Genomic DNA, 26,563 nt, shown 5'->3' with positions numbered 1-26,563 from the left:
CACTCACAGGCACCTCGTTAGAAGTCGAGCCAAGCTTTAATACCAGGTTTAAATGCGCCGAGCCTTAAGTGCTTAAACGCCACCGAAAAGGGGCCTCATTTGCGCGAAGCCAATTCGCGGTCCGCGTTTAGCTCGCACGTTTCAACCTCTACGAGACCGAGGAGCGGCCATTTCCGCCGCCTTCCTCGGCAGGCAACTACATATGGCTTTATACGGCCCGCATATGGCACGGCGTGAGCAAGCCCGGAGGTGACCCGGGCGGGCGAGGCGCGACGGCGACACTGCTTTGAAAAATCACGCCGCACCCATTGCCGCAGCCAGCAAGCCGGGCTTTCCGCAGGTCCAAGCAACACGCAGGGCCCCATATGGCGCTCCCCGAGGGAGCAGCGACGGCGGAAACGCAAAATGGGAAAGCTCGAAGACAACACCTGTCCGCCCTTGCGGAGGGTACACGGCTGCACGCTTGAGTGCGTGCCTGCTCCAAACGAGCCAGAAATGCTCTCGGTCAGCGCTCACCAGACAGACAGCGAAGTATGGGCAGCGGGGGCCAAGGGGAGGAGGAGGAGGAGTGAGGGGGAGAGCGAGCGAAGAGCCGGGAACCTTCTCCGTATAGCGCACCGCCACCAGTTGTTTAAGAGAGTAATTACCCATCTTCTTCCCCGTAAAGCACGCTTCGCGAGAGTGGGCCTCCTTCACTTCCCCTGCTTTCTTCTGTACTTGCGCTCCTGGCCTGAAGCTATGTTGTACTGTCCCCTCGGGTTTCTCATTTTCTCTCCTTCAGTGTGTTTTTTTTTTGTTGCTTCCTTTAATAACGAAGCGCGCTCGGGGTAAAGGAGGAAGCGGTATTATGTGAAGGTTAGCTCTTATGTACACGCGCGAGTAGACGGTCCTGGAATTGCCCCCATGCACTGCATGAAGTGTCCTTAATCAAGTCGCTCGCCTCTCGAGTGTCTCGAAGGTAATAGATTAAACTGGACAGTATACGTGCCGCATAATGCTCCAAGGTTTTAAGTGTGACGGATTAGGACGTTAGTCGAAATTAGTTCCCTCGAGGAATTAGCGCTCGCCTGGGTCAGAATTTAAAAGAAGCCGCGCAAGCAAAATGAGATATTTAGGAAGCCCGACCAACAACAATACAAACAAAATTTGTCATGCTTTGTCGTAGCGAGCGACGCGCGCGCAGATTTTTCCCATCACTGCAAGAGAAGCATGGCTTGTAGACAAATTTTGTGCTGCTATTCATTCTTGCCACCCCGCAGTTTTAACGGCCTAATCCTCGCCTGATACTTCGCCTACACTGCCGTGCGCCCATCTCGTCATGGGACTCGTGCCACTCGAAGAGGAATAAAGGGGAGAGAGAGAGAGAAATATAGAGAGAGAGGGAAGGCAGGCATAAAAGTCGGCCACTCACCCGTGTGTAGGAACAGGTGGTTCTTGAGGTTTGTCTGCTTGCTGAAGCCCCGGTTGCAGATGTGACACTTGAAGGGCCACGAGCCGCTGTGCACGTACATGTGGCTCTTCAGGTCGCCGGGCGTCGGGAATGACTTGGAGCACAGGGTGCACTTGTGAGGCTTCTCCTGTGCACACGCGAGACAAAAGGCGAAGAGGCTTGTTGATGTCAGCTTGCGTTCGGGAACGAAAAGATGTAAGCTGGGCATGTCGACGGGCGCACAGTGAAGGACGGGAGACGTTCTCAGAGAGTATAGGAGCCGGCTACGTCGTTCTTAGCCTAATAATGACTCAAGTAGAGCAAAATGTGATCGGTTGATTGCACATTTGTACCATAATGGCGCATTAGACACTGTGTGCTTCATTCACCACCACCCGCTGTGACATGCATCGGGCTTATTATGATCGAACCACTGGCCAGTTCATTCCATACAGTTGTCAAATGTAATACTTATATGGTTGCATATTTACATAGTGCTGCGGTAAAACATTTGCAGACAGGACACCCTTGAATCAGTTCACCATAGACACTCACTAGCATATTTGTTTTTATTTTTATTTATTTATGTGCAGGTATTGTTAGAAAGGGTTGTGACAAATTTGGAGTACATAAATATTTGCACTATAAAAATGCCTGTTCACAAGAATCAGGAAACAGCAAAGCACTTTGAGAAACCGAAAAGAATGCATTAAGTTGTGCCGAAAGTCTTTATAGCCCTATTTCAGGATGGCTAAAGTTTATGCTTGAAATACAAGCCTAGAAAGGATAGTTAAGACTGCGGTGGTCGATGTGGAATCAACAAGGCCTTGAGGCAAAAAATTCCATTCAAGAATTGCGTATGAGAAAAATGGAAAACGAACTGCGTCACAGTCGTGCTAATGCGGCCGGTGAGACACCTCTAAGATACGATCTGCGTCCACGCGCTCAGCAGCAGAGTTCGCTGTAGCCCCTAAACAGTTGTACATACGTTTCTACATATTATGTTGAAAAAAAAAGCGTCTTTCCGAAGGACAGATACGTTCAAACGTCTTCTCACAAATACGTACTTATGCTCATGAACTAGGGTCATTAAGCTTTAGGATTCATAACAAGAAATAGTTGGGATCTGTGCCTCTTCTTTCGTGATCGTGGTGTTACGCTGGTGTTACTACTGCGGAATGGAAAAAAAATTAACCCCCGGATGATTATAAGCCTCATTATTGCGTTTATCCAGCGCAGCTGTTGTGTGATTTTGCCATTTATGAATTTGGGATCGCTTCTCGTCTTCTTTTCGAGGAATGCTCGCGGTGATTTCATGGCGCGGTGGTCACGTGGGCCATGCGCGAGATGGCTTCGTTTGTGTTGACGTCAGGACGTAGGGTCACGTGGCCGGCTCAGTCACGTGGAGTGCTCGCTCTGGTGACGTCGAGGCGCTGGTCACGTGTCTTGAATCAGGCGTTGATTCACGTTATGACGGCTATACCAACGCGAGCGGATATAGTGGAAATGATATAGTAGGAGCTGCGCCGCAGTCTGTTCGATTTTGCCTCGAGAGTCTGAAAGGCCGCAATCCAGTTCGTGCTTATTAAGAAGCGGGCGATGTGGCGCATTAACACGCATCTTTAACGGTAAAATGTAAAAGAAAGTGTCGCAGTAAAGCTAGATAACTGCTAAATATTGCTCACTAATTGCTAACGAGGTTACCAGAGCGTGAATCGAGCCCTCATATATGAAATTTTGCAGCCGAAACATTGTAAGGAGGAAAAAAAAAACAGTCCCGTGGGATCATCTTTTGTTATCGCCAATTCTCACAGTTTCGTGCTTACTCTAGTCTCCTCGGTATCTCGTTAACTACCTGTACGCTCGCAAATAGCGCGAAACTAGGCGACGAACAACCGAGTGAACGGCTAACTCATTACGCCTTGTCGCAGGACTTCCTCGATCGCCGTCCTGATGCGACTCCCACCACCCGAGGCTCATTACGATTATTGTCTCTTCCGCGTCTCCAGTGTCCCACGGAGATCGCCGCGTATAACAGAGAAATTACGGGCTGGCTAAAGAAAAAAAAAGAGAAAGCAAACACTTTCCAAGCCGTGTACTTAGACTCTTCATCTTCGTCACTGCGCGGCTCATTGGGCGCGAAGCCAGCCCAAGCGTCGTCCGCGCGCACGCACGCACACTAGTTCCAGCAAAGCAACGCGGCGTATAGCATCGATCAACGCCGCTCGCCGGCGCCCACAAGCGCACGCTTCGGGCGCGTCGGGTGGAGCGAAGCGCCAGCGTCAACGGAGGCGGGCGCCGAGACCGGCTGACATTAGCGGTTAACAGTCGCTGCGGTCAACGGCCAAGCGCGTCGCCGTCCTCCGCGTCTTCGGACAGCGCGCAAGAAAAGCATTCCGACCGGGGCGTGCTCCTGCTACTACTATACGGACGTCGTACCGCTATATAGTGCGCGCGCTTCTCATAGTCATGTGGTTTGGCGCCATCCACCTCCCATCTTTTCTTGTTCTTGGTGCTGCCCAGCCGGCCGCGACCGCGAAGAGGGAGATAGATAAGAAACTACTAATTGTATGTCAGGGATCAGAGAAAACTGCGTTCGCCCGCGCGCCGCCCCCTTCTTGGCGGGCCGCGACGCCGGCACAGCCGCTCGCTCCCAGCGGGAAAGCGCACGTTTTCAATCGCTCCGCCTCCCTCGAGTCCTTCCTGGAAACGGGTGCCAGCCAGCGCGAGAGAAGCTAGCCGTCGCTCCACACGCCAGCCTACCCCCCCTTTCTTCTCTGCTTTCTTATTTTTCTTTTCTTCCCGGTCCTGCTATTCTCACGCGTGCGTACTTTATCAGGCGACCACTCACCCCAGGAATGTCGTGCGAACCACTTTCGATCTGCTCGGGCTGCCGTCCGCGCGTACGCCGCGTCGGCATGTAATATCGATCACGCGTGCGTCCCGGGGCACCGCGCTTCGATCACGATTTTGATGATGATGACGTCGACGGTGCCGCTGTCTTCCCGTACTCTCAACTCCCCCCCACCAAACCTCTTCGCGCTGCACATCCCTCCTTATATGCACGCCTGGCACTGGCGCCGCGAATCCTGAGCGGGCTGTGCGGTTGGAGGGTAGGAGGCTGGGGGGGGGGGGGGGGGGGGGGGGAGGGGGGGGGAGGTGGTAGGCGGTACCAAACAGCAGCGACGTTGTCTGTCTGCCACCGGTGACCGCCGGCACCGCCGCCGGGTCGGGGCCAGGCGCCTCACCAATTTGAGCTATATAGCTCTCTGATGGGACGGCGAGCTCTATAAAGGACCGCCGCTCGAAGAGGGATTAAAAGGGAAGAGTGAGGGGGAGAAGGCGTGAGGCTGAGTGGCCGCTTTTCCCGGCCATGGCAGACGGGCCAGTAGGCAATTAAGTACCCTCTTTGCCACTGCCAGCGCTTCAGTCAGAAAAGGATTGCAAAAAAAGAAGAAGACAATAAGAGAGCAATAGCGTATACATTAAGCGCCAAGCGTAGCGCTTTACGATTGCGCCACACTCCATGCTATCCAGCTGTCACTTGGTTTCGCCGGGCTACTTTGCAGCAGCCGCTGCTTGGGAACAGATCCTCCTAGGCGATATTCTGTCGCGTGGAGAGGCCGCCTCTGTCCGCGTAGGCATCGTGCCGGAGCGTAGCCTTGACGGCGTGGAAGATGACCAATAAGCTACTGGGAAATTTCGAGCTCCCAGTGCGTGCAAAACTCTTCGCAGAAAAATGATTTATCATTTTGCCCTTTTTTTACTGCTTCCAAGCACGTGATTTGGCAACCACACGGCCACTGGAACACGAAGACTGATATTTTAAGTTTTAGGACCATTAATTGGACCACATTAGGGTATACACAGGATGCAGCCACTGGCATCGACCAATGCCGACCGAACAATCGCATAATGACAGCAACAGCTTCTTAGTCCTCAGAAATCGTTCCGACCTCCCCGCTAAGGCAATAGAAGCGTGCGCATTGCCCTCGAAGCACATGTGATATAGGATCTGCTTGCGTATTGATACGTAGGTTATCTTTCGAAAACGTCTATAATGCGCTTGCTCAACTCACTCGCATATATAGCACGCTCTCTATTGATGCGAACAACCTCTTGCGTGCTCAAAACTCGAATATGGAGTTATATATGTAGAGACTGAAAATGTGTCATTGAAAGAAAGCGTCTATCAAGGATGGTCCACAATGTAGTACGTGGAAGGATGGCACGCGCGCATTCAGTGTTTTACGATTAAAGCTTATTCCGGGCAGTGAGCGTTTGCTTTCATAGAAAATCACGACTACATCGTGTTCGATGCCTTAGTATTAAAAAGCTAGAAAGCTCGCTACTTTGAATTGCACTCCTTGCAGGAGTTCCAAGCTCTCACAAAAAACTCACTTCTGAGCTGTCCAGGATAATGCAGCGCCTGCTACCCATCCAGGGTGTTTCATGTTCTCATAATATTGGGTAGAAAACCGGACATCGGTCCGAAGTAACCTCCGTACTCTTCCCTTGCGTAAGCGTCGACTAAGACGCCAGATGGCGTTCGGGTGGACTGTCAGTGGCTCCCAAACCGCAGGAAATATTATTTTTTATACATCTCTGCGCGCACAAGATGGCTGGCACCACACTTAATTTACCCGTAACACTAGTCTTTCTCTTAACGGCATTTAGCATCGAGACATTGTGGCAAAGGCCTCGCACTGGAGGCCTGGAAACCACCCTTACAAAAATTTCTTTACACTGCCCATAGACTGTCCATAGACCCTTGTCTTTAAAGTCTATAGACGTTCTACACATACATTTTATAGACTTGTCTATAGGCAAGAGAAATCATATAGACAGTCTATAGACAATCTATAGACTCATGTCGATAAAGTCTATAGACGTTCTACATACAAATTTTATAGACTAGTCTATAGCAACACAAATCCTATAGACAGTCTATAGACAATGTATAGATTTATGACTATACACTTTTCGTAGACTTATATATATATATATATATATATATATATATATATATATATATATATATATATATATATATATATATATATATATATATATATATATATATATATATATATATAGACAGTCTGTTGACTATTAATAGACAAAATAAAATATGTATTGGAATGCAATAGAGTCTATAAGAACTCTATAGACAATGTATAGACCATTTTATAACGGCAGTGCGTTAGAATCATTTACGCAACGTACTCAGGAGGACGGCTTGCTTCGCGCATTTTTTTTCTCAGGTCGAAAGTCGACGACGCGTGAATCGCGATAAATATCACGTAATTACCGACCTTTAATGTTATGTTGAGGAACGCATTAGCGCTAGTAAAGCTGCCTACGAATAATTGAGCCCGCTAATCACGCGACTTATCTCCTCTCAGGCATATATGCGACCGCGTGTGAGGGTGATTGCGTCATATACGAGCGACTCTCACCTTGGAATGTGTCATGCGATGATAGTAGAGATTGGAGGATGCTGTGAACCGCTTTCCGCACACGTGGCACTGGTGGGGTTTTTCTCCCGAGTGAATTCGCCGATGGGTGTTGAGGGAGCTGGATGTGCTGAAGCCTTTTCCGCAGACGTCACACACGTGAGGTTTTTCCCCTGTTTCGCGATAAAAAAAAAGAGAGAAAAACCGAAAGGTTGCAGCCAAAAGCTTTAATTGCATTGAACACGTAATGATCACACGCCTCTGAGTCTGGAGTAGCTTGCCAGGTTTACAACCAGGCACACCTCTCCTGTATTCTTTAACTCGTGTCTATGAGCACGCGTTAGCGCTAAAATCTGCACCATCTCAGTTTGAAAAAAAAAGAAATTAGTTTTGAGGAAAGGAAGTGACGCAGTAACTGTCTCACATATCTTGGCGGACACCGGAACCGCGCCGTAAGGGACGGGATAAAGAAGGGATTGAGTGGAGAAAGGAAGAAAGAGGCACTGTAATGGAAATCTCAAGAATAATTTCGACCACCTGGGGATCTTTCACGTGCACTGACATTGCACAACACACGGGCGCCTTTTGCGTTTCGCCTCCATCGAAACTTGGCTGCCGCGGTCTGGTTCCGAACCCAGGCACTCCGGCTCAGTAGCCAAGCGCCCTAAGCACTGAGCCACCGCGGCGGGTAACGCTGCTGCAGAAGTATTACCCTGCTGCTGTACTCGAATAGCACTTGAAACAAGACTTTGAGTCACGCTTCAAGCTATATTTTTTCCAGAATTTTGTTACCCGAAATGTATCGAGCAGTCGGACATAACGATGAACGTAGATTATGGCCATGCGTGGCACAACGCATCGCATCACGCCACAAAATGTGCGACATCATGTACTGTTACGTACTAACGACGTTCTTGTAGGCTCTACACTTATTGTAGAAGTTATTGTAACCTTATTCAAATACCGTTTAAAAGGCCAGTACTGATTTTATTCGGGGACATTGTCTACCCGGCGCCAGCAGTTTTCACGTAGTCGAAGAGGTTTTGTAGCTGTGTATACTTAATATTTCAAGTGCTGGAGATGCAAGTTAGTGAACGGAAAGGCACAATATTTTAATGAATTAGTGTCCGTACTACAGGTGCTATCGCGTTCAGAAAAACTTGAAACATGAAATGTTGTCCGAGCTCACTTCATAATGCAGTATAGGACCGGCAGAACGGGGAAGCCAAATATTTAGTCGCCACTCGAGAAAGCACGGTTCTCTGCAAAGCTGCTGCAAGGCGTAATGAAGATACTGTTCATGCGTTGCAGTTTACTTTGAACGCGACTGCACTTAGACGTGGTAGCTGTTAGTATATAAAATATTTTCCACCACTCTCCAAGAGCGCATCTGCTCGTGCATCTCGCAAGTCGACATGTCGCAGAACTAGCAGCCCTTTCCACACACCTCTATTTATGCCAGCTCCGAGTATACTTCTTTTGTGGAAGCCCTATAGACTTTTTCCCAGAAGCAGAGCTCCTATATAAAAAAAAGAGTAAGAAAGTTAGACGTGCGATTGTGAGGAATAAAACCAATTAGGTTTCGGCAGCGCCGGAGAACGGCCCTATCTACTATACCGTTGCGTCAAAAGATGCCGAAGTGCTTCCCCGTAGTTTCGTATACAGCGAGATAGCATCCCTTGAAGGTTTTTTACTCACTATTTTACGCGCAGTGAAGTTTTGTACGGGTTGTTGTCGAACTGTGTGCGGAGATGCAAATTCCTGGTATACGAAAAGGAGAAAAAAGATAAAAAGAGAGAGGAAAAGAAATATTAATGCCCGCAGGCAGCTGCAATATAGCAGCGACCACGGAAGCGTTTTGCCATTCTGATCAGTGAAGCAGCAAAATGCTTTTAACCGAATCGTCCCGCGGCGCGATAATGCTTTCTGCGCCGCCGCCGCTTGAGAGTCCCACTCATTTGCGTCGACCTTCCTTGGCTCGGCATAGATTACTATGATGAAGCACTCGTCGTCCGCGCGCGCTTGATTAGCATATGGGCTTTCTCACGTTGCATGCAGGACATGCTTTACCTCTGTAAAGATGTCTGAGTGAGATCTCGCGGAGCCGTATACACGCACACATCTGGGAACTACAGGCACGCTGGCGTAGCAGTGGCTGTGCCTGTGTGTATGTGTGTGTATGTATATGTGTGTGCGTAAGTGCTGCGCGCAGACTTAGCCTGGTGGCAACGCCGGAATATAGAACTGAAAACTTGACGACGAGAACCAATTTAAGCGGGACGGAAACACAAGGCAACTCTCGTAGCGTTTCCGCTTCAGATGGCCCATGTTGCTCCTGAAATTTGTCTGTTTTAATTAGTGCTAAGGATAAGAGCAGGATGCTGGTTTTGGTGTCTGCAATCTTGCCTCGCGCTCGTGGCAGCCAGCGAGAAAAATTTAGTCGCCAACCGAAACGGGAAAGGTTGCCACGAAAAGTAGCCCAAAGGTAACGCGAACGCATATGCTCATAGACCAAGTTGGGTGTACTATAATTATTCTTTTTCTTCCTGGGCGACAAAATTTATCCCTTCGAGCACAACTCCCAGTGTACTACAGTGTACCAGAAACGCATATGAGATCATAGACAAGAAACGACTCTCTTTTTGCCAAATGGGGTACGCATGTACTTGGCTTTCTTTAACGTACTGCGGACACCACCAGATACGTTAAAGAATTCCACATTCCGAGCAGTTAACATGCTCTACAAACATCCGCTAGGCCAATGGAGTGGCGGTCAATAAACTACTGTTTATTTACCACTACTGGTTCGATCCGATGATCTAAAGCAGATAATTATTTAGAATTATTTAGAATAATTAGGAAATGGCCAAGCTCATCAAGGACTAATCCCGCGAGCGAAACTTTTCTGAAGTGACTGGCGAACCTATATACAAGTGCTTTGCAAGCGCTTTGAATATCACAGCGTTAAAAATGGTCAAATCACCCTATCTAACGAGTGCGGGTCTGCCAGTGCGTGCTTGTATAGTCGGATACAACTCAAGATCGAAGCCACTCTTCCCGTGCAAAGAGCCCTCTTCCAGACAAAGGCGCCGACCGATTCTAATGAGCCTGCTGGCGTGACAATGCAGGGAGTTGCAGATGAAAAGGGTATAGTCCCCTGCCTGAACTGTCGCGCCGCTCCCTGCATTGTTACGCTAGCAGGCTCATGAGAATCGGTCGGCGCCTTTGTCTGGAAGAAGGCTCTTTGCACGGGAAGAGTGGCTTCGTTCTTGAGTCGTATCCGACTATACTTGTAATTATGCGTCGAAATCAACTTGCAAAAATTAGCGCCCTGTAGCCTTCGAAGTTCATGCACATGCTCCAACGCTTTCTGAGTGCGGTTTGCTCAGCAGACTAACGTAAAAGGGAACAAAGAAAGAATCCTGAATCTGTAACAGACAAAGGCCGGTTTCAAAGCAACTGGGCTCTGTACGGACAACACATCAACTGACCCTGCGTTCCCGTGCACAATTAAGATCTTAAATCGAGCGAGCGCTGTCAATTATGCTCGTCAATACATAGCGTTCTCTCTTTTCGAGCAACGTTCGGTAAAGATGGAGAGAATCAGTGAGAGATGTAGCCACTCTTTCTCGCTCGCCACACCTATGATAAGAACTCAATTTAAACTTCATTAAGTCTGATAAAGTCTTAATCACTGGTAAGTCTTACTGATAGATTAGGACTGAGAAGTCTCACTGAAGAGCGAAGTAAATGAAATTGATCCTTACTAAGCGATACTTCCCGCTATCAGTCGTGGGGTCGTTTACTGCGGCACTGCACCGTAAGCTTCACTGTATGCACTAACGTATGACTGAGAGTGTAATGAAGGCAATATGAAAAGTGTGTAGTTCCTTCGCATAATTTGGTAATTTTATCCAATACTGTCTTAAGGATCATCCAAGAAGATGGGAAAGAGTCTTCATTTTGCTTGCAGCGGCGGTATATTTGTTCGAAACACAACCTCATGGTCATCATCATGACCTGAATCATTATATATTTCAGCTTTAAATACCCAAAAGGTATTACATAAAGATATTTACTATATATGTAGTGATATGAGGATCTCTAAGAGCGATATTCCCCTCTGTATGCTATACATCCTGATGATATCTGCTTAATCTTAACCTTTGTATACTGCTCTTTGCTGCCGATTTTACAATAGAAAGTAATGCTGCACTCCAAAACACGAATGACACTATACGGGAGTAAAATGGAGGCAAACTGTCTTCTAGCCCACACCCTTTCAAGGGCCAGGGTATGCTGTCCAAGTTCTGAAATAGATTTCGATCACGGAGGTATATTTCCACCGCTTAGCATAGTAACGTGATGCAGTTAGTATTGAGAGGAGGCGTTTAAACGCGGCACCGGGGGTCCTGAGGTTAGCAAATAGAGGAGATTGCAACCACGGTTAAAATCGTCGCAACTGCATGCTAGGACTTCGCATGTTTTGACAGGGGAATTTGTTTTCGTCGCTGACTTTCAGTATTCCGTATTTTCAGTGATGAAAATCTATCTCATGGCTTCAACAGCCTTTCCTGGCCCTTAATGGCAGTGCTCTAGAGGATAGCGCGCACCCCCTTTTAACTCCTGTCGTGTTTAGAGCGTAAGTTCCTTTAGTGTACAGCAATATTCATAGACGAAATATTCCTCGTCTTCCCTTACACCTGACATAAGCATCTGCGCTTAAAATTTCACCACTTCCTCTTCATGCGCAGACGCACAGCCTTGCTGTACTCTGTAAACAGAAAGGAGTAAAGAAAGGGAGTAAGCCATCCACTAGCGCCTTCCTTTGCTAAATGGAGTGCTCTAGTAGACAGGTTACGCCTTTTTAAGTCCCAAATAGGCGTATTCTTGATTAGAGTGTCGGCGCTTCAACGCTTCGAAGCGTTCAGAAGCTTTTTCTTTTTGATCTTTGGTACAACCTGAATTAAAAAATCATCCATCATCGCAGTTTCACCACATTCCTTTAAACGCCGGCGTTTCTCTTCGTGCATATACGTGCAGTGGATGCTGATAGAAGTGATTTGCACATTCTCGCGTAGCCAGACATCCAATGTTGAGGTTGTAGAAGAAACAAAAAAACTTCCTCTTAAACGCTCGAGGCTGCACTGGGAGTACGAAAAGATTCGGGTACGCAGATTCTACACGCACGGGCAGCACCACGTGGAACCATTAATTCAGATTTACCACCACGTGGCGGTAGCGTGAACACATATGCGCAGACATGGGGGGAACCGCGAGAATGGAAAACACACATCGCGCAATACTCGCGCGATCGCGCAAGACTGCAACGGAGAGATGCGTACGTACCAGTATGCGTGCGCATGTGCCTGCGTAAGAGGGACGGCCGGTCGAAGGCTTTCCCGCACACTTCGCAGGGAAGAAGAGTGCGTTCTCGACCTTTCTTGACCATCATATGCCTGGGAGTCTCCATTGGCACGCTCGATGACTGCGGACACACACACAAAAAAAAAAAACAGACGCAACGCTATCAACGGCTTTTCCGCGCATATAAAGCGAACGTGCTATAGCGCTCGGTGCTAAGGGAAAAGTACTAAAGCTTATTGCATGATGCTATAGTTGTTGAGAGACGGCATGAAAGAAAGTGCCGTGAAGCTTGGACTGTCGTGACTTTTTGTCATTTTTAGCACAGTCCACTGCATCAACATGTCTCGAGGAGACACAGACACGCGTTATCATGTATCTCTTGACTGGTATAACTGGCAGCCACAAATATGAATACTGAGGTTTTTGGAGTCAGTTAAATTAGCGGAAAGTTGAAGCCTAGACGAATGCACGACATCTTATATCGTGGGAATATGCGGCAGCTTAATGGGGCTATTATGAATGAGACATTGATTTATTTTCATTGCTATGGAAGTATGTTATATTATTCCATTCATTCACAGGCACCCCCAACGTAACAAAGCGTGGCGTACCTCTTCCGTCGCCGTTCCTTCGCTGGACACCGACCGCCTCTCCTCGGGTTCGGAAGGCGGCGTCATGAGGACGCGGGGCAGTTGAGGGGTGATGGGTGATGAAGGGGACACTGGAGGCGCTAGTAAGGACTGCGATAGGTCCAGAGGCGTATCTGCAAATAGAAGAAGGCGAGACGCGCTCTGTTGTCAAAAAGTCAGGGAAGACAGCGCTCAACTGTAAATATTCTTTCCAGATATTATAGATTGTTTTTGGAGCAGAAGGTAGCTGGCAAATGCGAAGTTTTTTTTTTTTCAGTTCTCATGACTGGTATACCAGCAAAGCGACTTGACCAGCCGCGGTGGATCAGGTTCTTGGGCGTTCGGCTACTGATACCAATGTGGCGGCATACAATCCCGGCTTCGGCGGCCGTAGTTTTATAGAAGAGAAACTCAAAAGCTCCTTCGTGCTGTGCGATGCCAGCGCACGTCCAACAACTCCAGGCGGTCTAAATTAATCAAGAGCCCACTACTCTACGGCGTCCCTTAAAGCCCACGTGTCGCTTGGGGACATTAAGCCCAACAGTTTACAATTTATAAAACTGCTTAACGAAACTATTGCGCACGGTGAGGGCTTAATCTATGAGAATTTTTGTGAAGCATTCTTGCTCTACAAGGAAGCGTTTTACTCCTTTCAGAACTTAGCAGAAACGGTCGTGACGGTTAAGCAAACGAATTAAGAAAATGAATGTATGCCACATCGATGCTGGCTAAGAAAGAAGCAACGACCCGGAATACATTAAATTAGCGGCATCCCAAACAACAAACGAGGTCTGTTGCGCGTAAACTATCCAGAAGAAAGTTCACAACCAGAACAGTAACCAGCCACTGCTCAACCTTTGTGTACATCTTATGTGTACTACAAACCTGTATACAATTTGTGGCCTCTTTGTCGCCTTCGTGGGCGCAAGACCATTATGGTTGCGAGGGAGTCGAAAATTTCTTCGGCCGTCAGCGGACGGCGACAATCTTTGTCAAAGTCTCTCGGACCTTGAATTCGAGGAGCTTTGTCCGCACTTGACGCCGGGCGGAATGCGAGCGGCATTTCGCCTTGAGGCGGACAGGCCATCAATCCTGGCCATAGCTTCCTCCGCGGCCGCCTCTGGAAATTATGCCAATTTCAACGGCACTTCATCTCTTGCGACAATAGCACAGTCTAGCACACAAAGAGGCGCCTCTCGTGCACAATTTACTTTTCTTTTTCCAGAGCCGTGGCGACCGTACCAGCGACTTCCTACGTGGCGAGCCTTACAATGGCACCGGGCAAGCTGCTCTTCAAGCAAGGGTATCTATCCTTCCATTATTTATAATTCTTTTTTTCCTTTGAAGTATGCGGCGAAGTTCAATCTGTACCGGTATTAAATCATCTGCACCTTTGTTCCGACGCCCAGCGCGAACGCGCGGTGAATGAGCACTATAGCCGCAGCTGCGCACTCGGTCGTCAGTTCCAAGCCGCACAAGAAAGAATGGGAGTTCTGCGTCTCCGTCAGGAAGCCGGAGATAAGATCTGCGGACCTTGACTGAATGCCTCCTGGAAGAGGGAGCTGCAGTGCGCGAACTTGCGTTGCTGCCGCTGCCTTTGCGTAACGCTGCGCTTTCGAAAAGCTCCTCCGGGCGGCCGCGGCGTGGCGTTGACGTTTGCAAGGACTCGATGCATTCCAGACGTTGACACGTCTGCCCGGTGTAATCAACATGTCAGCTTGCCTTTCGGTATCGCCTGCCTCGCGAAATGATGACTGGGTTTATAATTAACGGTATCGGGAGCACCAGCGCAAAATGCCCCCCCCCCCCCCCCCTGCCTTTTTTTTTTCCTTCTATACCTTCACCTTTTTCCTCTGGGGCGTAAACACGAACAAAGCGATGAGGCCCAAGACATCACGTGGGCAAATGCGCATGCTGTCGTGTGGAAATGAGGGCTTGCTCTCTCTCGCTGGTTTTATTTTATCGGACGGACGGCTGCTTAGCGGGTATGCCTGGCTGACGCTGTAGAGACCGTTCGAAGGGTTCTTGTTGTTGCTTCTTTCGCATGATAAAGGCCCGGTAGAAAACGGTAGGTGTCTCATTACCAATGCCCCCGTTTTAAGTGGACCAAGAGGCCTTCATGCAAAGCTGGCGGTAGACCGCTTTTTCGTATGAATGATTAGAGGCTCTCGATGGCTGCCGCATTGCTCGAACGTGTGCGCCTAATGACTTCTGTTCGTTTCCAAAGGCCGGTTGGGGGGGCAACAACATTTCATCGTTCGCTACATATTCTGTTCTATGCACGCCCACTGCATACACGATGACTTGTGCGCGTGCCACTCAAGGTGGCGTCCTAGCAAGAGCAAGACTAAAGGTGCTGAAAAAATGAAGGACGGAAAATAAGGTGCTTCGGCTGAGTGCGCGTTCAGCACGACAGCCAACACGTGAAAAAAGTAAAAGGTGAGGGTTCGCCTAGTGCGGCCGCATTCAAGAGCTGCGCTGTTAGACACTGAAAATAATTTCTGGTGGAAGAATTTTTTTTTCTGTAGGAAAACTGTGGGGATGAAGGGAGGGGTGGGATATTGTGCAGCGGGCTGTGTTCAGACGCTAGGGCAGAACTTAGCGCCGCTTTTAGAAGCAAGGAAAAAAGGTGCTTTAGTCACATGTGACTAAAGCACTTTAGGACATGCACGTCCTTCCCGTAATCCCCCCCCCCCCCCCCCCCCCTTGCATGCCTCTGTAAACAAGGCATCTTGCCTATGGTCGCACTCTTTTATTCGGCAGACATTTTATTTATGCAGTGCAGAATATTTCTTGTTTTGCTCTTAAACTCGTCGACGCTGTGATTGGAGCTGCATGTGAAACCTTGAAGGCAAATTTAGTGCCCAACTCTGGTGCCATTGGCTCGGTATGCGAGAAATCGCACCAGTGCAGCTCTCTTCGCGAACACGCATCATGCACAAATTACGCACCAGCGAATGGTATGTGTGTGCTCGCGTCGTGATATCTGCTACATCACGTGCAACCTCCGAAGCTTGAGCCGTGACGAAAACTTTCGAGCTTAGTCTTACAATCTCCCCTTTCAGGCGCGTGACCCGGCCTCTCCGCAGAAAGCAAGCACGTGCGTTGAGCAACCCCCGGAGACCAGGAGAGTGACGCATGTAACATTATTCTCAGATGAGCGAACAGCGCTGAGTCCCGGAGGAGGATTTCACTCGCGTCATGGCGGGAGCTTCGCTGCATATTTGTGCTTTTTGTCTTTCCAGAAGAAGACGAAAACAATGCAAACTTGGGGCAGCATTGTTGGGGGCGTCATTTCATCGCTCGCATTTCAGTGTTTGTCGGGCCTCGGGATTCCTTTCTTATCCCGCAAGGAACTGCCGCCACCCGTGAACGATACAATTTCAGATTCGCTGCTTCTAGGCTCTTGCATGCGATGTTCTGACACTGCGTCACTGAGACGATCTTTAATGCCCCGATCAGACAGGCATATCTGCCGTGTTATATTTATAATATGGGTCATTTCGCTTGGTACATCAGCTTTTTTAAACTCCTCAATGCGTTGGCAGATTCATTTTTGCGCCGTGAAGATACTTTTCGAAAGTGTCATCCCACACTGGTTTCGATGATAGTATACGTTAAGCGATAACACTATATGGCTCGAAATTGTTAGCAGCGGTCACGAATTTTTTAGCTACATTACGTTTTCATAACTGAATGGCTTTAGCAGGCCTTCCTGCGAATGTAACCATTCTACACACCCCTAACTATACAAAATAATCAAACTATGTAAGTTAAGATAAACGTGAACCTTCTACGATCTGGACAACCGGTTGAGATTTCCGCAGCCCTTCACTACGGCGTCCCTCATATCTTCAGTAGCTTTGGGCGTTGAGCCCCAAGAAACCAAACCAAAGACATACGGCTGAATACCGTTGCTCGCACGTAACGAGTGCAAGAACGGCGGGAAAATGTGGTTTCATGTTTTTAACCGACCAGTGTTCTCTATTTCGTACGTGCATCTTTCGTTTTATCCCCGAAGCGCCGGTATTAAGTCTGAAGCGAAATGTGTTGGCCCTGACCGCTTTAAGTGTGTTCAGGCTGGATGAAATAATTTCGTCGACCACATTTAAAGCGAATACGTCGTGCAGCAAATATCACTAATGGTGCATGTGTGACAGCTTGCGAACTACACTAACGCCGAGGCGTACTCATTCAATGTTTCATAGATCTCGCTCGTTTCATAGTGCATACTGTCACCCGGTGACCCCAGGTGGCGCCTAAAGACAAGGAGTTGAGCATTGACGCGCTCTCACTGCTAGAAGGCTGCTTGCGAACGGTGTCTCGTCCGTCTGCTCCGTGACGATATACATGCTGTAGACCCGTTGCCTCGTGCACTTTCTTTGTTCCCTGCAACTGTATGTGCCACCCCGACACTCTGTCTGAGCTCGCCTGATGTCTCCTGCACGTGAGCCTGCCAGAGGGGCCTTCAGCACCTCATTTCTGCACTGCGGAGAACCAGAATCCACATATTTGTTTCTCTAGAAGAAAAAAAAGGTATTATCAGAGTGACTTGCAGCTAATTTATATTGTATTAGCTGGTAGCATTCGGCTCCCTGCGAAAAACACACACTTTTGGAGACGTGCGAGCAAGTGAACGAAAGTCGTGCCCTGTCTACGCAAGTGAATGAAGCCCATCGTGGTCATCATCATGGGAAGGCGTGCCGGAGGGATATGTTAGAACAACTCCAGAGAGTAGAGTTTAGTTCATGGCGCCAAGCAAGTTTGTCGATTGATTCACTGACTGACTGGTTCTTAATCTTTGCATCTAAGGAATAATCACATTTCTGAAAGGCCTGAGATATAAAAAAAGGCAGGGATAATAATGTGGGAACGCTTTTGAGAACAAAGAGGACATGGGTGCACGGCAGGTTTAGATACTAGGATATCTCTAGAACCGGAGGTGCTATATGAAGGCAGTGCTAGGGAAACACGCTTGGACTTTGGCTTGTACCGAAAGAGGCGTTAGACTGAACAATAGATTTCATCGTGCCGTGTTTTTAGACAGTCTCACATTCGGAAACATGTGCACATAACAGTTATCTTGGTGCACATATATGCTCCGACAGCAGACAAATTGATTCAATAGAACTTCAGATTTCGGCGTTCCAGCGTTCTGGCAACGCATAAACCAAAGTAAAAGCCAGCGATTCAAAATTTCTTAGCAACGACTCAACGCAACGTTATCTGTTTAAGGCTTGTTTCAGAGCCAACATAACTAGCTTCGCTTAGTTATAGCCTCCGTAACGTGCTTTTACCTGCACGGAGAAAAGCACGAAAAGGGCCGTATCACGTATATGTAGTTACACCGCCTATTATTTTTCTCCAGAGTTTCGGCTAATCGAGGTCAGCAAATAAAAAGTAAAACAAACCGGTCTCAGAGCATTCGACAACCGAGCCCTGCTCTCTGCCTCTACGTCCGCGTACATCGAGTGGTCCCTTCCATCATTCACATCTCCTGTATCCTGAGAACCTCTTGGAGCACAAGTCAAGCGGAAGCTAGGCGGGCAGAGCAGAAGGGAACGCCACTAAACTAACGTTCTAATTGTTTCGTAAAAAAAGAGGACACCCGTCCTTCTTTCATTCCTTGCTCGGGCAGTGTAAACGAGAAGCCAATTGGCCCCCTAGTTTCAGCGCCTATCACTGTCTATCCCAGTGCCGCCTCTTCGGGCTGTCTAGCAAAAAAAAAAAAGAAAAGAAAAGAGAAATAAATGCGCGTTTACCCGACCGGCGGTTAATTTTTACGCCTCCTCTCCGACACCACACACACACGTCGACGGGTCGAAACGCAGGCTAAGAAAAGTCCCTAACCGCACAGCCGCCCAAAGTGTGTGCGCGCGCGTCTTCAGGTGCGTTGACTGTTAATACAATGAGCGGCAAAATAATTACGAACGGTCATCATTCAAAGCGGACCACTGACGGCCTCGACAGCCCCGGTCCGGGCAGCACGCAAGCCAGAGATCCCTCAGGACTTCCGCGATGGCTATTGCAGGATGCCGTATCGACAAGACGCCGCGGAAGCCGATTGGGTGAACCACTTTTGAAAAGCTGTTTCAGCGCCAGCGACTGATAGAAAGGCGGCTCCAGGAGCAGCAAACTAAGCAACAGAAAGATCAATCACTCCACCGCGCGCGCGTGTATGAGGTCAAAGGAGGGACCGCCGACCACCGCGGCTAGTCTATACAGCCCTAACAATGGGAGCACGGCGTCGTCATCCCTGCGAGCGCTTTCTCTTTTTGGTTGCCCGCGTCGCCCGGGTGCCAAGCGCCTTTTGGCTTCGTGGAACCGCCGCTCTGAGCCACGGTGGGTGGAGTCGAGCGCGCGCGGAGACGAGTGGTGTGTGACGTCTTTTACTTCCGTTATCCTCACCCCCCCCCTCTCTCTCTCTCTATCCCCTGTTGCTTGTCTCCACCTCTTGCGTGTCCCGTGTGAAACAAAGCAAGCACCCTTGCCGTGTTGCTGCTATAAGAGGAGCGAGACTAGGACCATCATCAGTGTGGACGCGTTATTGTTGCGTTTTGATGAGTCGACGTGCATACTGTCCGTTATGTGTGTTTTATGCTCGACGAAATTAGGTAGCGTTGAGGTTAAACGCATTCGGGCCTCTGATTAAGCGGGATATTGTGAGCTAGGTTTACAGGGGCCGTCAGCGTCTCTTCGGGACTGCGCACCATCAGTCCACCGCGTCTGTCCCTGGCAGTGTTTGCTCGTGACGGCGTCAGTCCATCTCATCTATGTTTGTCGTCCTTCTATACGTTTTCCGTCGCATTTTCAAGATAGTAGTGGAGCAACCAGACAAAAACAGATTCGGTTGGGTGTACAAAGAAACTGCCTGCAATTGTAGAATGCAGAGGCTAAGCGACACACTGACTGTTTTTTTCCATTGCCAAAATTTAGCGGAGACATCATAGTTACTATCCTTCAGAATCTATTGAGAATAAGGAGAGTTCTAAACCATCAACCCGACCTGCAATGTCCTAAAGGTGAACATCACCTAGTATAATCCATTTCATAAATCAATTATCAGCCCCGCCCATCGCCTCTAGAACGGCACAAACCACGGGAAGGCCAATTACCCCCCCCCCCCCCACACACACACACACACTGCCCGGACATCTGCAAATTCGTCATATTTTTTTTTGTTCATACAGCAAGCGACTGGAACGATCTGCCAAACGCCGTAGTGCATCAACTCGTCTCATCATCCTTCAGAGCATCCATCGAATGAATCACCTGCTGAGTGTTCTACCCCCCATGTAACCTCTTCAATGAGACCTTTGAAGTACTTGCAATTAAACAAATAAATCCCTAATTAAAGACGCGAAGCACCATTTCTTGCCCGTTTCTCAGCCCAGTCTAAGTGCAGCTGTCGGAATCTCCAGGCTGTCTCACAAAATTCTAAGCAGAGAAAGATGTTCATAACAAGACCTCCTTCCGAAACAGCGCTCTTCGATAGCTTTCTGCTGTTGGGATTGTGATGCAAATCATCAAAAAGTTCCTCTGATATTTTGGCAGTTTGATAAATGTCCTATGACGACATTGTAGAGTCAAGGACCCCTTAAAAACTACATGCAGCGCAGGAGGTAACCCTGTGCGCCTTCTAACGCACTCAGCCCAAACGTGTCATCATTTAGGCCTTGAGCTGAAAAAAAAAAGAAAAAAAGAAACGGACGCTCACCTTCGAGGATCATGCCCATGGCACTGCGGTACTGCGCCAGGGAGAGGTCCCTGGCCACGACCAGCGTGAGAGGCGTCCGCTCGACGTCCTCGTCGGAGTCCTCGTAGAAAACCACCAGCTCCGTGTTGGAGGCCACCGTGCGGATGGTCTCGTACACGGGCTCGCCCTTCACCAGCGAGCCCAGAAGGTTCACCTCGGCGCTGAACTGCGGCGAGTGGCGAACGAAGCGCACCCAGTTGCAGTGGCGAACCTGCTTGGACTTCTCCAGCTGGATCTCGTCGTAGCAGCCGAACCGGTGCCGGATCTGCGCAACACACCCACAGAGAAAGAGGAGGGAGGAATTAGGCTTAAGCGAAACTCATTCAGAATTGCAACATTCTATGAAACCACATTCGTGAGAACTAAGTCATAGCTTAATAATAATAATAATAATAATAATAATAATAATAATAATAATAATAATAATAATAATAATAATAATAATAATAATAATAATAATAATAATAATAATTGGTTTGGGGGAAAGGAAATGGCGCAGTATCTGTCACGTATATCGTTGGACACCTGAACCGCGCCGTAAGGGAAGGGATAAAGGAGGGAGTGAAAGAAGAAAGAGGTGCCGTCGTGGAGGGCTCCGGAATAATTTCGACCACCTGGGGATCTTTAACGTGCACTGACATCGCACAGCACACGGGCGCCTTAGCGTTTTTCCTCCATAAAAAAGCAGCCGCCGCAGTCGGGTCCGAACCCGCCGCTCTTGTTTTTTCACACATATGGTTGTATTTAAGCGCTGAAATACTTAAATGGAGTCCAAGTAGTCGGAACATATATCAAGCGTGGATAACGCGCAGCAAACTAAACTGTTAATACATCAACGGTAATCAAATGCTGTTGAGGTGAGGCCTTTAACTATTTTAAGTTGTTTTCAGATCTCAGAGGTGGTGTAGCATGCGGCATATTAGAACATATTGCTCTTTTAGAGACTAATCGCTGCCATGTGCAAAACTAATACAAGCTATTATTAACAATACTATTCTTATTCAGGTGTTTCCTACACTTTATGAGACGCTGAGTAGTTCGGTGGTATTGGGGGGTTACGATACTTTCGCGCAGGTCCCACTTCCTACGAGGACGAGATGAGCCGAAACTTTATTCCCTCCTTGAACTGTCGAGAAAGCAAGCATCTGGAACCTTGCGAAGGTCGCCTAAGGCGTAGTACTCAAAATGTCTCCGTTGTGTTCCATGTAAACAGAACAAAGCCATTTTAGATTAAACGCCAGTCGCAGGACTTCGGCCCTTGTGCCTTTCATGGATTTCATTGCGTTTCTCAAGGCGTACAAACCTTTAGTGATGTGGCCTTTCGTTTCGTAGCTCATGGCGTGAGAGCCATAAGTATTTACGTAACGCGGCATATATCTCCACGTCTTTGACTGCTACATATATATACATACACTTGCAGCACGTGTCTGCATGGAATCGAAACAGTTGTCGAGCCCATTCTTTGCGTGCTCCTTCGAAGGCCACCGACGCCAAACGACCAATCCGGAATGCAAGGTGTAACGGCTCTCTATTGCTGGCGTATGACCGCGTGCAATCCGAGCCATTACACTCCATTGACGGGGTGTCCACTTTCTCTGCCTACCATATCGGGTTGCCGGGGCCGCACCACTTCCCAGAGAACAATGGCAGCAGAATTCTTCACGCGCCCTCGTCTCCCTCTATACCAGCGGGTTTTCCCTTTCGCGCAGCCCATGGAAGCGATCGGGCATCACTCCGGTCCTGTGCAGCCCTTAACCAGCCAACTAGATGTGGGACCGACAGCTCGGCCCGTACAGGCGAGATAACAGCGGCCGGTAGTACATACACTGGCGGTCTGGAAACTCCGATAGCCTTGCGAAGACCCATGACGGCCGGCCAGGCGCTTAGCTCGCGGTGCATGCACTGGCCCGCTCAGATAGACGCATGATTCACGCCTTCTCGCATCGGAGGCGTCCATTGTAATATCGGGCCGTCTCGAGCGAGCTACCGTGCGCGCGCCTAAGAAGATATCGCTCACGAACTGCACGCGGCGTCGCTTTCGGGGCGCCTCGGCGTCGCCTTCTTGCTTCGTGCCCAGGCTGTCTCGCACCCTCTCCCTCTCTCCCTCTACTACCCTTTCTGCGGCGCTTTGTTCGCACGTTGGCCCAGCGGTCGCACAGGAACCCACTGAAGCTCCGTCGCGAACGAACGGGCGATCCAGTCGAAAAGCGGCGCAAACAGAACACAAGGGACCGAGACGACCCGTCGGACCGTATTAAGCGCCGCGGCGTCTGTATGTATGTATATATATATACACCGCGGTCCCGACGGGTCCATGTGCAGCAGAACCTCGCGGCCCGAGGTCGTGCAGAATAAAATTTGGCTACCGAAAGGTAAGAAAGAACGGCGGCGCAGGCATACGCGGCTTTTCTGCGAAGCGAAAGAAAGAGCTAGAAAATGTGGAGCTCGGAAAGAGAGGGGTGGGGTTGGAGGGGAGCCGTGGATGCGAGAGTCGTGAGGGATCGGTCTGCGCCGATCATCTGCCATATTGGGCCGCCGCTATCCGCTTTGGGATCGACTTTATGCCACTAAGAGTGCGGTCACGCACGCCACACGGAAGGCCTTCTTCCCTCGCGTCGTGCACCCGCGCCGTATACGCAGCAGCCGTCTAAGCGGCGGCGTGCGATGCTTGCTGCACGCTCGCCGACAATGTGGAACGCCAGCGGGAGTTTATAGCATCGCCTCGACGCGGTGATGCCTGTACGAATGACTGTTACGATGTGTTCGCGAAAACCGAATTGCTGGAGCTTGCTCTTTTTTATTTTTGGTGTGTGTCTTTTTTTTTTTTTTGCTGTGCGTGTGCGAGTTGAGTCTGCGTGGCGTCGGATACCGGCACGAATTGAACCTGACGCAGCGTGGGAATCGCGGCACCCCGCCGTGATCTAGGGAGTAAAAATAATAATAATGGATTTCGCGTTTTTCTAGCACATTCGTTATCCGATCGGTCGACGTTGGTGTCGTGTGTTGAATGCTGTGATAAAGAAGATCAGTGGACCCAATGTGTTGCATTCTTATTTGATCACAACTTCGCATTTCCTAAAGGACTTCATAGTGTTTTTTGGCGGCGATCGTAATGACAGGTATATTGGCAAGGAGGAGATTTATCGACCAAGGTCAGCCTCCTTTGATGTTCCATACAGTAATTGAAAATTTCCTCAATTAGACCCAAAAATCTCTATTTAAGGCCCTTCTTCCCTGCATCAGGATGAAAAAACTGAAGTTTCGAAAAAGCGAGACAATTTCTGCTCCGATCATTCTCTCAAACTCCTCGAAAATGCCCTTTTTCCCAAACTTTATCCTTCAGATTCTCTTAACAAGGGAAATTTTCCAAAACAGAACGTCATAGTCAGCTTCTATAATAGAAAAGAAGTGCATGTCGTTCCAAGCCTGTCAATGCCAAATGAGCCAATCTGATTTGAAATAGAGCAATAAGAAATGGAAAGAATGTTGTGCTACCTTTACCTTGTTGCACGTCCCAGCAAACATATTTATTCCCTGTAGTTTCGTTGATCCACAATTTCCCCTTGATAATGAACATTGTTCGCCGAATGTTTCTCTCCCTTTACCATAGTGACCGAAATAACGAGATTACTCAAAATCATGGGGATCATGAAAAATGCAAGAAAAGTAAGAACGACAGAACAGCAAAAAACAAATGAAAAGGGAACGTCGTGCTCACCAGCGTGTGTTGCTTCGATTGTGTGCCTAGTATGTTTGTTTCTTGCGCTGGCTTTCATTAGGAACTGTTACAGACTAGCCGAATAATCTGAATTAATCGCGATACTGTTAGTTAACATCTGTATTCGATACGTGCAGTAATTAAGCAACAAAAGCAAAACATGTGGTGCAAATTTCAGAGGCTGGCAGTTGCTTCGTTCGGCACATTTTACAAAGTGCTCTTTAACATAAAGAAGCGCGTTAAGGAGCGTTAACTACCGAGTGTTAATGAGGAGCATAACCTTCATTGTTTTACAAGGTATTTCGCTAGGACATCACCTGTCACTGTGCAAGATAATCGTGACTGTTTCACATTGTATCCCGCATAGGTGTCAGGCACTGCTTGCAACCCTATAGAAGTCGAACGACTTTACAATAAAAAAACGTTTTCACAACACGAAGAACTGATCGCAAAGGCAGGTGTTGATTTCGGCGTGGAATACGAGCGCGTGCTAATGAAGAAATATCCAATTTTCAACGTGTAATTGCTCCGAGTATCGATACTGACAGATTGACTGACAACCCGACGACCTCCGTCCTTGAACGCTCGGTTTCGAACGACCGCAGAAAGAAAGCTTTATGAAGCTAGTGTGTTAATTGGGATTCACACACTGCGGCACCGGCCGGCGATATCTCTGACGCCGTTAGGGCGCCGCACTCCCGTCACCAAGTGACACCACGGCGCCGCTCCCCGCACGGCTTCATTATCCTGCACTGCTGAGCTTGGTGACAAGCGGTCAGAGAAGTTCCAAGGACTCTCTGGTGCTTTAATATAAAAGCGTCCTTTCTCGTGTATGCTGGTAGATCATTCGGTGGGCTTTCTTTTCCAGCGACAAATGCGAAGCTATGCGCTGCATAGCTAACTCCTGGAGGCGGCGAAAGGTAACAAACACTCACAATCACGCAACGCCTAATTGTGTGCGTTGTTTCCTGATCCTATCTAAATTTCTGGAATTGTCCTATCAACACTAACAGTTGCTGGTATTTTCAGTGATTCGTCTCCGTTGGAATTGTCCTATCAACACTAACAGTTGCTGGTATTTTCAGTGATTCGTCTCCGTTGGAATTGTCCTATCAACACTAACAGTTCCTGGTATTTTCAGTGATTCGTGTGCGCATATGCGCGCACGGACACGAATCACTGAAAATACCAGCAACTGTTAGTGTTGATAGGACAATTCCAGAAATTTAAATAGCATCAGGGAACAATGCACACAATTAGGCGTTGCGAATCTCAAAGGGGTAAAATATTATGAACATTATTTTAGTGATTTCGAATTCCGTTTTTGGTTAAGTTTATTGAACAAATATGAAAGTGCTGCGTCTTGTGGTGTCACTGAACCAAGCGGGCAAAGCAGGAGTGAACTTTTGGCTATCTTTTCCTTTCTCTCTCTCTCTCTATCCAAGCGGTCGGAACGAGGCTGCTGGAATAAAGAAGCAATAGAAGATGATTGTAAAGGAAACCTCAATGCCCTTCCTAAAATGTTGGCGGGGCGGGGCTGTTGATCTCTTTTCCGTGGCAATGAGGCACCGTCAATGGCGCATAAGGGCGTCAAATGGTGTCACGCTGACAAGCAGTGACCGTTCTGCAGAGCCGAGGACGTCTCCCTTTCCGAAAAACCGGATGTCACGCAAAGAAAGAAAGAAAGAAAGAAAGAAAGAAAGAGAAAGACGCGAGACCGGGTGCCGCACGTCACCCGATGATTTACATCCTGCGAAAGGAAAACCATGGCTCCCCCGACCTGCGCATCACTGTGATGGGATAAGCGCGAAGCCGGCCGCTCCGAACAAAACAGGCCTGGCTCCGAACACGATATGTATACCGAACGAAAGCTGCCACTGCTCCCAGCGTGGATGCGACGCACGCAACTGCAGAGGGGTATCGAGAGCTCGGTCCGGAGTAGACTTCGGAAAAAAAAAAAAAAGACCTCGCCTTTCCGTGGAAAAGATTCTGAAAAAGAAACCGCGTTCACGGCCTCGAAAGCAAAGCCGCAGTAAGCCCCGTATAACTTTGGCGAGAAAGACAAGACATCCGGTCAGCACATAAGCGGACTATATTTGAAATATATATGAACTCAAAAGGCACTGTGACGCGTCCTCGCGCTTTCTGTATGTATACAGCATCGGAGGCACCGGCGCTATGGGACTCACCTTCGGCGTACATAGGCTG

General features: G+C 48.6%; 1 protein-coding gene across 2 annotated transcripts in view; it reads right to left on the bottom strand.

The window, feature by feature from the left end:
* The window catches only part of LOC144093804 (uncharacterized), a 114,903-nt gene that overhangs the window by 49,998 nt on the left and 38,342 nt on the right, over nt 1–26,563 (bottom strand). For both annotated transcript variants that reach the window (XM_077627509.1, XM_077627510.1), the window contains exons 2-6: nt 20,599–20,902; nt 12,864–13,015; nt 12,235–12,373; nt 6,889–7,058; nt 1,412–1,577 (exon numbers count right to left, since the gene is read on the bottom strand). In XM_077627509.1, the coding sequence (XP_077483635.1) occupies nt 1,412–1,577; nt 6,889–7,058; nt 12,235–12,373; nt 12,864–13,015; nt 20,599–20,902 (931 nt within the window). The remainder of the gene's footprint in view (nt 1–1,411; nt 1,578–6,888; nt 7,059–12,234; nt 12,374–12,863; nt 13,016–20,598; nt 20,903–26,563) is intronic.

This window comes from Amblyomma americanum, chromosome 6, assembly GCF_052857255.1.
Source record: "Amblyomma americanum isolate KBUSLIRL-KWMA chromosome 6, ASM5285725v1, whole genome shotgun sequence".
Lineage (NCBI taxonomy): Eukaryota > Metazoa > Arthropoda > Arachnida > Ixodida > Ixodidae > Amblyomma > Amblyomma americanum.
Note: the sequence above shows the minus strand (reverse complement) of the source record. Positions and strands in the feature narration are given on the sequence as shown.